The following is a 13,309-nucleotide window of genomic DNA, read 5'->3' on the forward strand; positions in this document are numbered from 1 at the left end:
CTTAAAAAATAATAATAAATGCAAGTCTCTTCACCTCATTTCACCATTCATTTATAAAGACTACAGAGACATGAATATGTCCTTCTGCCATAATGAAGTAGCCTTGTTAACTCAGGGTGCAACATTGATAATTTTCTTCAGAACCATGGCAGGTACACTGCATGAAGATGGAGGAACATCTGAGAATCTCAACTTCTTTGTTGGGTACCATTTTGGTGTTGCAATGGCCTATGGACTGAGGAACATGATGAGACCACTCTTTGCAGAGATACCATGGGATTATCCAAGGTCATAGTAAAGTGAGAAAAAAAATGTTGAGTTCTATACTCAGACTCTGATCTATACTCAATTTTGATCCGGCCACCTTCACTGGTTACCTAGCTAAACTGACTTTACTGATTATTGTTATTGTGTATGTGCATGTCTTTGTGCATAAGATTATGAAGTTCATACTAATTTGTGGCATTTCCATTTCGGTTACATGGAGACCTTACATGACTTTACGTTCTAAGGCATCTTGCAGGTGCTTACCTAGCTATATTAAATTCTCTCTAACCTGTGCTAGCTGGTAGACAGTAATATCCTCATCTAAGAGTGCACAGAATTGAAAAACAGTTACCATTCAGACAGCACTTTGATCAGAGGACACACAGTGACCTAAGGATGGTAAATGGACCCCATACCTGGATGATCTAGGTAAGGGTTCCACAATATTTTCTGGCCCTAGTTACTGACAGAATGACTGAAATACTTTGATTTCAAGCTCCTCCTTACACTCAGCCTCAAGTCCACAAACATAGTTTTATGCAAATTTTCATTTTAAGGTAGACTTGTACTATAGAAACATAAAGTTTATCCACTAAATTTGTTACCCAAAACAACATCAGATGGAGAAAAATAAAGCTGTTGTCATGACTTGAATTAATGAAACAAATGGTCAAAGTAAGTTTTATTTGTGCACACAGAGTTTTTGGCCTTGCCAAGATCACATGGTTCAATGTTGTACAACCCTTGGAACCTGTGTTCCATGACATTGTTTTATGTAATAAACACTGTGACTGTCTTACAAGTAGAGGGGCACTAATATAGAGAATTGATATTTCCAGTTTCCTTTTTCATACTTAATCCCACATACATGTGCATGATCACTTTCACTTTACGTGGAATGATTTGTTGTCAACACTAGTATTCTTCCACAGAGTTGTGGAAAGGCTCCCACATAAGTGACAGCTCTATGGTATAACAGCTAAATGTTCTATTTGAGAGGAAAGATCAGTCTTCTACCATATTGATGTTATCACATCACCCTAGCAAGAATACTACCGAAGGACTAAATATTCTATTTTTCCCTCCTATGCTACTTTTCCCAGTATAGACAGATTCAATAAACACCTCTAGAAGCCAAGTCAAGCCCATGGCTCTGATATCTAAAGCATGATACCCTAGACCCTAGATTCTAGAGGAAATTGCTAAGTTTTCAATTCAAGAGACTCAAAACATAAAAGAGGTACATTGCAGATGGGATTATTCATAGATCTACACTCATTTCCCTGATACCAGAAAATTCCTTGACACAGACTTCTTAGGTTATCTGAGAGTATTTTTATATAAACGTCATAAATAGGAGGAGAGCTAGGGGTTTAACAAGGCTTTCTAGATAACCCCATAGGCTCTTTGTCTCCTCATTTCTATTTGACTTGCTTATCAGAATAGTATCTATATTTGTGACTGGAACTGATGGCCTCCAGAAGGCCACCACTTGAATGGTCAATGAAAGCACAGGCTTTAAAAGCTGTGGGACGTTTGTGTGTGTGTGTGTGTGTGTGTGTGTGTGTGTGTGTGTGTGTGTGTGTGTGTATGTGCATGTGCGTGTGTGTGTGTGTGTGTGTGTGTGTGTGTGTGTGTGTGTGTACTTGTAGGATAGCTAGCAGGTAAGATGTGTTTTCATGTTCTGCTTCTGATGCCTCCACAAAGGTGTCAACTTGGTCAAATTATACTATGGGCATAGACATTTGAGTTACCACAAAACCATATAGATACACTGAAACTCTGAAAGACACTAATATGGGAAACTATCTGCTTTTGAGACTGAAGTATTACCATATTTTACTAGTTATTAAATAATCTTAGAGCCAAAACATCTGCTTGGAAGTAATTCAAGTTAAAGGCCAGCCTATCCTATATAGTTCTAGTATTAATTCTTTCTTATATTAGGGGTATAGTCTCTTAGTGCAGGAGTAAGTTATGGTAACTATATTCTTAAATGCAGATTTAGGAAACAAAATAAAAGACCACCTGAAGAACCTAATAAAGACCGAAGTTACCTGGAATGTTATCCTGACCAACATTTCTTTTTCTTTTAGAAGATATTTGCTTCGCTGTTTCTATGTCTGATTTTGAGAATGAAACTTGATTTGGAGGGCTATATTCTCCATCAGCTTCTAAAAAAGGAGGTGAATGAATAAGGTATATTTAATTCAAAATATTTTAAAATGTTTGAAAATTTGCGTATTTCACACGCCTAGAATCTCGGTATTCAAGAGGGAGTTACAAGGGGTTTCAAGACCATCATGGAAATGCTAGCCTAGGATATATCAATCTTTGTTTCCAAAATTCCCTGTGTAAAATGCATAAATTCGAATTTCTGATAAGTATGCCACACCACTGGACTTTATGTTCATTACTTAAAAAACAATAATAAACGCAAGTCCCTTGACCTCATTTTACCCATTCATTTATAAAGACTACAGAAACATGAATATGTGCTTCTGCCATAATGAAGTAGCCTTGTTAACTCAAGGTACAACATTGATAACTTTCTTCAGAACCATGGCAGGAACACCTCATGAAGATGGAGGAACATCTGAGACTCTCAACTTCTTTGTTGGGTACCATTTTGGTGTTGCACAATGGCCTATGGACTGAGGAACATGATGAGACCACTCTTTGCAGAGATACTATGGAATTATCCACGGTCATAGTAAAGTGAGAAAAAAAAAGTTGAGATCTTTACTCAGACTCTAATCTATACTTAGTTTTGTTCCGGGCACCTTCCCTAGTTACCTAGCTAAATTGACTTTACTGATCATTGTTATTGTGTATGTGCATGTCTATGTGCATATGATTATGAAGTTCATACTAATTTGTGGCATTTCCATTTCGGTCACATGGAGACCTTACATGACTTTATGTTCTAAGGCATCTTGTAGGTGCTTACCTAGCTATATTAATTTCTCTCTAAACCTGTGCTAGCTGGTAGACAGTAATATCCTCATGTAAGAGGGCACAGAATTGAAAAACAATTACCATTAAGACAGCACTTTGATCAGAGGAACACAGTGACCTACGGATGGTAAATGGACCCCATTCCTGGATGATCTAGGGGAGGGATCCACAATATTTTCTGGCCCTAGTTACTGACAGAATGACTGAAATACTTTGATTTCAAGCTCCTCCTTACACTCAGCCTCAAGTCCACAAACATAGTTTTATGCAAATTTTCATTTTAAGGTAGGCTTGTACTATAGAAACATCCATTTTATCCATTATATTTGTTATCCAAAACAACTTCAGATGGAGAAAATAAAGCTGTTGTCATAACTTGCATTAATGAAACTAATATTGTCAAAGTAATATTATTTGTGCACACAGAGTTTTTGGCCCTGCCAAGATCACATGGTTCAATGTTGTACAACCCTTGGAACCTGTGATCCATGACATTGTTTTATGTAATAAACACTGTGACTGTCTTACAAGTAGAGGGGCACTAATATAGAGAATTGATATATCCAGTTTCCTTTTTTCATACTTAATCCCACATACATGTGCACGATCACTTTCACTTTACATGTAATGATTTGTTGTCACCACTAGTATTCGTCCACAGAGTTGTTGAAAGACTCCCCCATAATTGACAGCTCTATGGTAGAACTGCTAAATGTTCTATTTGAGAGGAAAGATTAGTCTTCTACCATATTGATGTTATCACATCACCCTAGCAAGAATACTACCTAAAGACTAAATATTCTATTTTTCCCACCTATGCTACTTTTCCCAGTATAGACAGATTCAATAAACACCTCTAGAAGCCAAGTCAAACCCATGGCTCTGATATCTATAGCATGATACCCTAGACCATAGAGTCTAGAGGAAATTGCTAAGTTTCCAATTCTAATGACTCAAAACATAAAAGAAGTACATTGCAGATGGGATTATTCATACATCTACACTCATTTCCTTTATACCAGAAAGTTCCTTAACACCGACTTGTTAGGTTATCTGAGAGTATTTTTATACTAGACGTCATAAATAGGAGGAGAGCTAGAGGTCTTAACAAGGCTTCCTAGATAACCCCCTAGGCTCTTTGTCTCCTCATTTGTATTTAACTTGCTTATCACAATAGTATCTACATTTGTGACTGGAACCAATGGCCTCCAGAAGGCCACCACTTGAAAGGTCAATGAAACCACGGGCTGTAAATGTTGTGGGATGTGTATGTGTGTATGTGTGTGTGTGCGTGTGTGTGTGTGTGTGTGTTTGTCTGTGTTTGAGTGTGTGTGTGTGTGAGTGTCTGTGTTTGTGTTTATGTGTGTGTGTGTGTGTGTGTCTGTGTGTGTATGTGTGTGTACCTGTAGGATAGCTAGCCGGTAAAATGTGTTATCATGTTCTGCTTCTGATGCCTCCACACAGGAGTCAACTTGGTCAAATTATACCATGGGCATAGACATTTGAGTTACCACAAAACTATATAGATACACTGAAACTCTGACAGACACTAGTATGGGAAACTATCTGCATTTAAGACTGAAGTTTTACCATATTTTACTAGTTATTAAATAACCTTAGAGCCAAAACTTCTGCTTGGAAGTAATTCAAGTTCAAGGCCAGCCTATGCTATATACTTCTAGTATTAATTCTTTCTTATGTTAGGGGTATAGTCTCTTAGTGCAGGAGTAAGTTATGGTAACTATATTCTTAAATGCAGATTTAGGAAACAAAATAAAAGACCACCTTAAGAACCTAATATAGACCAAAGTTACCTGGAATATTATCCTGACCAAAGTTTCTTTTTCTTTTAGAAGTTATTTGCTTCGCTGTTTCTGTGTCTGATTTTGAGAATGAAACTTGATTTGGAGGGCTCTGTGCTCCTTCAGCTTCTAAAAAAGGAAGTGAATCAGGTACATTTAATTCAAAATATTTTAAAATGTTTGAAAATTTGGGTGTTGCACACGCCTAGAATCTCAGTATTCAGGAGGGAGTTACAAGGGGTTTCAAGACCATCATGGAAATGCTAGCCTAGGATATATATATATATATACATATATGTATATATATATATATATATATATATATATATATATATATATATATATATCTTTGTCTCCAAAATTGTCTGTGTAAAATGCATGAATTCAAATTTCTGATAAGTTTGCTACATCATTGTACTTTATGTTCATTACTTAAAAAATATAATAAATGCAAGTCTCTTGAGCCCATTTCACCATTCATTTATAAAGACTACAGAAACATGAATATGTCCTTCTGCCATAATGAAGTAACCTTGTTAATTGAGGGTGCAACATTGATAACTTTCTTCAGAACCATGGCAGGAACACTGCATGAAGATGGAGGAACATCTGAGACTCTTAACTTCTTTGTTGGGTACCATTTTGGTGTTGCACAATGGCCTATGGACTGTGGAACATGATGAGACCACTCTTTGTAGAGATACTATGGGATTATCCAAGGTCATAGTAAAGTGAGAAAAAAAATGTTGAGATCTAAGCTCAGACTCTGATCTATACTCAGTTTTAATCCGGCCACCTTCACTGGTTACCTAGCTAAACTGACGTTATTGACTATTGTTATTGTTTATGTGCATGTCTATGTACATATGATTATGAAGTTCATACTAATTTGTGGCATTTCCATTTTGGTTACATGGAGACCTTACATGACTTTATGTTCTAAGGCATCTTGCAGGTACATACCTAGCTATATTAAATTCTCTCTAACCTGTGCTAGCTGGTAGACAGTAATATCTTCATCTAAGAGGGCACAGAATGGAAAAACAGTTACCATTAAGACATCACTTTTATCAGAGGACACACAGTGACCTACGGATGGTAAATGGACCCCATTCCTGGATGATCTAGGTAAGAGTTCCACAATATTTTCTGGCCCTAGTTACTGATAGAATGACTGAAATAATTTGGTTCAAACTCCGCCTTACACCCAGCCTCCAGTCACAAAGGTAGTTTTATGCAAATTTTCATTTTAAGGTAGGCTTGTACTATAGAAACATGCAGTTTATCCATTACATTTGTTACCCAAACAAATTCAGATGGAGAAAAATAAAGTTGTTGTCATGACTTGCATTAATGAAACAAATATTGTCAAAGTAAGTATTATTTGTGCACACAGAGTTTTTGGCCTTGCCAAGTTCACATGGTTCAAGGTTGTACAACCCTGGCAACCAGTGATCCATGACATTATTTTATGTAATAAACACTGTGACTGTCTTACAAGTAGAGAGACACTAATATAGAGAATTGATATTTTCAGTTTCTTTTTTTTTCATACTTAATCCCACATACATGTGCATGATCACTCCCACTTTACATGGAATGATTTGTTTTCACCACTAGTATTCTTCTACAGAGTTGCTGAAAGGCTCTCCCATAATTGACAGCTCTATGGTAGAACCTCTGAATGTTCTATTTGAAGGAAAGATCAGTCTTTTACCATATTGATGTCATCACATCACCCTAGCAAGAATACTACCTGAGGACTAAATATTCTATTTTTCCTACCCATGCTACTTTTCCCAGTATAGACAGATTCAATAAACACCTCTAGAAGCCAAGTTAAGCCCATGGCTCTGATATCTAAAGCATGATACCCTAGACCCTAGATTCTAGAGGAAATTGCTAAGTTTTCAATTCAAGTGACTCAAAACATAAAAGAGGTACATTGCAGATGGGATTATTCATACATCTACACTCATTTCCCTGATACCAGAAAGTTCCTTAACACGGACTTGTTAGGTTATCTGAGAGTATTTTTATACTAGACGACATAAATAGGAGGAGAGCGAGGGGTCTTAACAAGGCTTCCTAGATAACCCCCTAGGCTCTTTGTCTCCTCATTTGTATTTAACTTGCTTATCACAATAGTATCTATATTTGTGACTGGAACCGATGGCCTCCAGAAGGCCACCACTTGAATGGTCAATGAAACCACGGGCTTTAAAAGCTGTGGGACATTTGTGTGTTTGTGTGTGTGTGTGTGTGTGTGTGTGTGTGTGTATACCTGTAGGATAGCTAGCAGGTAAGATGTGTTTTCATGTTCTGCTTCTGATGCCTCCATAAAGGAGTCAATGTGGTCAAATTAAACTATGGGCATAGACATTTGAGTTACCACAAATCCATATAGATACACTAAAACTCTGAAAGACACTAGTATGGGAAACTATCTGCTTTTAAGACTGAAGTATTACCATATTTTACTAGTTATTAAATAATCTTAGAGCCAAAACATCTGCTTGGAAGTAATTCAAGTTAAAGGCCAGCCTATCCTATATAGTTCTAGTATTAATTCTTTCTTATGTTAGGGGTATAGTCTCTTAGTGCAGGAGTAAGTTATGGTAACTATATTCTTAAATGCAGATTTAGGAAACAAAATAAAAGACCACCTGAAGAACCTAATAAAGACCGAAGTTACCTGGAATGTTATCCTGACCAACATTTCTTTTTCTTTTAGAAGATATTTGCTTCGCTGTTTCTGTGTCTGATTTTGAGAATGAAACTTGATTTGGAGGGCTATATTCTCCATCAGCTTCTAAAAAAGGAAGTGAATGAATCAGGTATATTTAATTCAAAATATTTTAAAATGTTTGAAAATTTGCATATTGCACAGGCCTACAATCTTAGTATTCAGTAGGGAATTTGAAACAAGGGGTTTCAAGATCATCATGGAAATGCTAGCCTAGGATATATGAATCTTTGTCTCTAAAATTCCCTGTGTAAAATGCATAAATTCGAATTTCTGATAAGTTTGCTACACCATTGTACTTTATGTTCATTACTTAAAAAATAACAATAAATGCAAGTCTCTTGACCTCATTTCACCATTCATTTATAATGACTACAGAGACATGAATATGTCCTTCTGCCATAATGAAGTAGCCTTGTTAACTCAGGGTACAACATTGATAACTTTCTTCAGAACCATGGCAGGAACACCTCATGAAGATGGAGGAACATCTGAGACTCTCAACTTCTTTGTTGGGTACCATTTTGGTGTTGCACAATGGCCTATGGACTGAGGAACATGGTGAGACCACTCTTTGAAGAGATACTATGGAATTATCCAAGGTCATAGTAAAGTGAGAAAAAAAAAGTTGAGGTCTATACTCAGACTCTGATCTATAATCACTTTTGTTCCGGCCACCTTCACTGGTTACCTAGCTAAACTGACTTTACTGATTATTGTTATTGTGTATGTGCATGTCTACATGCATATGATTATGAAGTTCATACTAATTTGTGGCATTTCCATTTCAGTTACATGGAGACCTTACATGACTTTACGTTCTAAGGCATCTTGCAGGTGCTTACCTAGCTATATTAAATTCTCTCTAAACCTGTGCTAGCTGGTACAGTAATATCCTCATTGAAGAGGGCACAGAATGGAAAACCAATTACAGTTAAGACAGCACAATGATCAGAGGACATACAGTGACCTAAGGATGGTAAATGGACCCCATTCCTGGATGATCTAGGTGAGGGATCCACAATATTTTGTGGCCCTAGTTACTGACAGAATGAGTGTAATACTTTGATTTCAAGCTCCTCCTTAAACCCAGCTTCAAGTCCACAAACATAGTTTTATGCAAATTCTCATATTAAGGTAGGCTTGTACTATAGAAACATCCATTTTATCCATTACATTTGTTACCCAAAACAACTTCAGATGGAGAAAAATAAAACTGTTGTCATAACTTGCATTAATGAAACTAATATTGTCAAAGTAATATTATTTGTGCACACAGAGTTTTTAGCCTTGCCAAGTTCACATTGTTCAAGGTTGTACAACACTTAGAACCTGTGATCCATGACATTGTTTTATGTAATAAACACTGTGACTGTCTTACAAGTAGAGGGGCATTAATATAGAGAATTGATATATCCAGTTCCCTTTTTTCATACTTAATCTCACATACATGTGCACGATCACTTTCACTTTACATGGAATGATTTGTTTTCACCACTAGTATTCTTCTACAGAGTTGTTTAAAGGCTCCCCCATAAGTGACAGCTCTTTGGTAAAACTGCTAAATGTTCTATTTGAGAGGAATGATCAGTCTTCTACCATATTGATGTTATCACATCACCCTAGCAAGAATACTACCTAAGGACTAAATATTCTATTTTTCCCACCTATGCTACTTTTCCTAGTATAGACAGATTCAATAAACACCTCTAGAAGCCAAGTCAAGCCCATGGCTCTGATATCTAAAGCATGATACCCTAGACCATAGAGTTCAGAGGAAATTGCTAAGTTTCCAATTCTAATGACTCAAAACATAAAAGAGGTACATTGCAGATGGGATTATTCATACATCTACACTCATTTCCTTGATACCAGAAAGTTCCTTAACACCGACTTATTAGGTTATCTGAGAGTATTTTTATACTAGACTTCATAAATATGAGGAGAGCTAGAGGTCTTAACAAGGCTTCCTAGATAACCCCTTAGGCTCTTTGCTTCCTCATTTGTATTTAACTTGCTTATCACAATAGTATCTATATTTGTGACTGGAACCGATGGCCGACAGAAGGCCACCATTTGAAAGGTTAATGAAATCACGGGCTGTACAAGCTGTGGGATGTGTGTGTATGTGTGTGTGTGTGTGTGTGTACCTGTAGAATAGCTAGCAGATAAGTTGTGTTTTCATGTTCTGCTTCTGATGCCTCCCCAAAGGAGTCAACTTGGTCAAATTATACCATGGGTATAGTCTTTTGAGTTACCACAAAACTGTATAGATACACTGAAACTCTGAAAGACACTAGTATGGAAATTATCTGCTTTTGAGACTGAAGCATTACCATATTTTACTAGTTATTAAATAACCTTAGAGCCAAAACTTCTGCTTGGAAGTAATTCAAGTTCAAGGCCAGCCTATCCTTTATACTTCTAGTATTAATTCTTTCTTTTGTTAGGGGTATAATCTCTTAGTGCAGGAGTAAGTTTTGGTAACTATATTCTTAAATGCAGATTTAGGAAACAAAAAAAAGACCACCTTAAGAACCTAATATAGACCATAGTTACCTGGAATATTATCCTGACCAAAGTTTCTTTTTCTTTTAGAAGATATTTGCTTCGCTGTTTCTGTGTCTGATTTTGAGAATGAAACTTGACTTGGAGGGCTATATGCTCCTTCTGCTTCTAAAAAAGTAAGTGAATGAATAAGGTATATTTAATTCAAAATATTTTAAAATGTTTGAAAATTTGCATGTTGCACACGCCTAGAATCTCAGTATTGGGGGGAGTTACAAGCATTTCAAGATCATCATGGAAATGCTAGCCTAGGATATATATATATATCTTTGTCTCCAAAATTCCCTGTGTAAAATGCATAAATTCAAATTTCTGATAAGTTTGCTACACCATTGTACTTTATGTTCATTACTTAAAAAATAAAAATAAATGCAAGTCTCTTGACCCCATTTTACCATTCATTTATAAAGACTACAGAAACATGAATATGTCCTTCCGCCATAATGAAGTAGCCTTGTTAACTCAGGGTGCAACATTGATAACTTTCTTCAGAACCATGGCAGGTACACTGCATGAAGATGGAGGAACATCTGAGACTCTCAACTTCTTTGTTGGGTACCATTTTGGTGTTGCACAATGGCCTATGGCCTGAGGAACATGATGAGACCACTCTTTGCAGAGATACTATGGGATTATCCAAGGTCATAGTAAAGTGAGAAAAAAAATGTTGAGATCTATACTCAAGACTCTGATCTATACTCAGTTTTGTTGCGGCCACCTTCACTGGTTACCTAGCTAAACTGATTTTACTGACTATTTTTATTCTCTATATGCATGTCTATGTGCATATGATTATGAAGTTCATACTAATTTGTGGAATTTCCATTTTGGTTACATGGAGACCTTACATGACTTTATGTTCTAAGGCATCATGCAGGTGCATACCTAGCTATATTAAATTCTCTTTAAACCTGTGCTAGCTGGTAGACAGTAACATCTTCATCGAAGAGGGCAAGAATGGAAAAACAGTTACCATTCAGACAGCACTTTGATCAGAGACACACAGTGACCTACGGATGGTAAATGGACCCCATTCCTGGATGATCTAGGTAAGGGTTCCACAATATTTTCTGTCCCTAGTTACTGACAAAATGACTGAAATAATTTGATTTCAAGCTCCTCTTTACACCCAGCCTCTAGTCCACAAAGGTAGTTTTATGCAAATTTTCATTTTAAGGTAGGCTTGTACTATAGAAACATGCAGTTTGTCCATTACATTTGTTACCCAAAATAACTTCAGATGGAGAAAAATAAAGCTGTTCTCATGACTTGCATTAATGAAACACATATTGTCAAAGTAATATTATTTGTGCACACAGAGTTTTTGACCTTGCCAAGTTCACATGGTTCAAGGTTGTACAACAGATAGAACCTGTGATCCATGACATTGTTTTATGTAATAAACGCTGTGACTGTCTTACAAGTAGAGGGGCATTAATATAGAGAATTGATATATCCAGTTTCCTTTTTTCATACTTAATCCCACATACATGTGCATGATCACTTTCACTTTATTTGGAATGATTTGTTTTCACCACTAGTATTCTTCTACAGAGTTGTTGAAAGGCTCCCCCATAAGTGACAGCTCTTTGGTACAACTGCTAAATGTTCTATTTGAGAGGAAAGATCAGTGTTCTACCATATTGATGTTATCACATCACCCTACAAAGAATACTACCTAAGGACTAAATATTCTATTTTTCCCACCTATGCTACTTTTCCCAGTATAGACAGATTCAATAAACACCTCTAGAAGCCAAGTCAAACCCATGGCTCTGACATCTAAAGCATGATACCCTAGACGTTAGAGTCTAGAGGAAATTGCTAAGTTTCCAATTCTAGTGACTCAAAACATAAAAGAGGTACATTGCAGATGGGATTATTCATACATCTACACTCAATTCCTTGATACCAGAAAGTTCCTTAACACCGACTTATTAGGTTATCTGAGAGTATTTTTATACTACACTTCATAAATAGGAGGAGAGCTAGAGGACTTAACAAGGCTTCCTAGAGTACCCCTTAGGCTCTTTGTCTCCTCATTTGTCTTTAACTTGCTTATCACAATAGTATCTATATTTGTGACTGGAACTGATGGCCTCCAGAAGGCCACCACTTGAAAGGTCAATGAAACCACGGGCTGTAAAAGCTGTGGGACGTGTGTGTGTGTGTGTGTGTGTGTGTGTGTGTGTGTGTGTGTGTGTGTGTGAGTGTGTGTGTGTGTGTATGTGTGTGTACGTGTAGAATAGCTAGCAGATAAGTTGTGTTTTCATGTTCTGCTTCTGATGCCTCCACAAAGGAGTTATCTTGGTCAAATTATACCATGGCCATAGACTTTTGAGTTACCACAAAACTATATAGATACACTGAAACTCTGAAAGACACTAGTATGGGAAACTATCTGCTTTTGAGACTGAAGTATTACCATATTTTACTAGTTATTAAATAACCTTAGAGCCAAAACTTCTGCTTGGAAGTAATTCAAGTTCAAGGCCAGCCTATCCTATATTGTTCTAGTATTAATTCTTTCTTATGGTAGGGGTATAGTCTCTTAGTGCAGGAGTAAGTTTTGGTAACTATATTCTTAAATGCAGATTTAGGAAACAAAATAAAAGACCACCTTAAGAACCTAATATAGACCAAAGTTACCTGGAATGTTATCCTGACCAACATTCCTTTTTCTTTTAGAAGATATTTGCTTCACTGTTTCTGTGTCTGATTTTGAGAATGAAACTTGACTTGGAGGGCTATATGCTCCTTCAGCTTCTAAAAAAGGAAGTGAATGAATGAGGTATATTTAATTCAAAATATTTTAAAATGTTTGAAAATTTGCATGTTACACACGCCTAGAATCTCAGTATTCAGGCGGGAGTTACAAGGGGTTTCCAGACCACCATGGAAATGCTAGAATAGGATATATATATATATATCTTTGTCTCCAAAATTCCCTGTGTAAAATGCATATATT

The 13,309-nt window shown here is 36.5% G+C and overlaps 1 protein-coding gene across 16 annotated transcripts in view; it reads right to left on the reverse strand.

Moving 5' to 3' along the window:
• Ccdc7a (coiled-coil domain containing 7A) overlaps window positions 1-13,309 on the reverse strand; it is a 410,770-nt gene that overhangs the window by 241,088 nt on the left and 156,373 nt on the right. For all 16 annotated transcript variants that reach the window (XM_087595057.1, XM_087595068.1, XM_087595056.1 and 13 more), the window contains 5 exons: window positions 12,991-13,107; window positions 10,333-10,449; window positions 7,723-7,839; window positions 5,040-5,156; window positions 2,325-2,441 (listed from right to left, as the gene is read on the reverse strand). In XM_087595057.1, coding sequence (XP_087451183.1) covers window positions 2,325-2,441; window positions 5,040-5,156; window positions 7,723-7,839; window positions 10,333-10,449; window positions 12,991-13,107 — 585 coding nt within the window. The remainder of the gene's footprint in view (window positions 1-2,324; window positions 2,442-5,039; window positions 5,157-7,722; window positions 7,840-10,332; window positions 10,450-12,990; window positions 13,108-13,309) is intronic.

Source organism: Rattus norvegicus, chromosome 19, assembly GCF_021556685.1.
Source record: "Rattus norvegicus strain SHRSP/BbbUtx chromosome 19, alternate assembly SHRSP_T2T, whole genome shotgun sequence".
NCBI classification, from domain to species: Eukaryota; Metazoa; Chordata; class Mammalia; order Rodentia; family Muridae; genus Rattus; species Rattus norvegicus.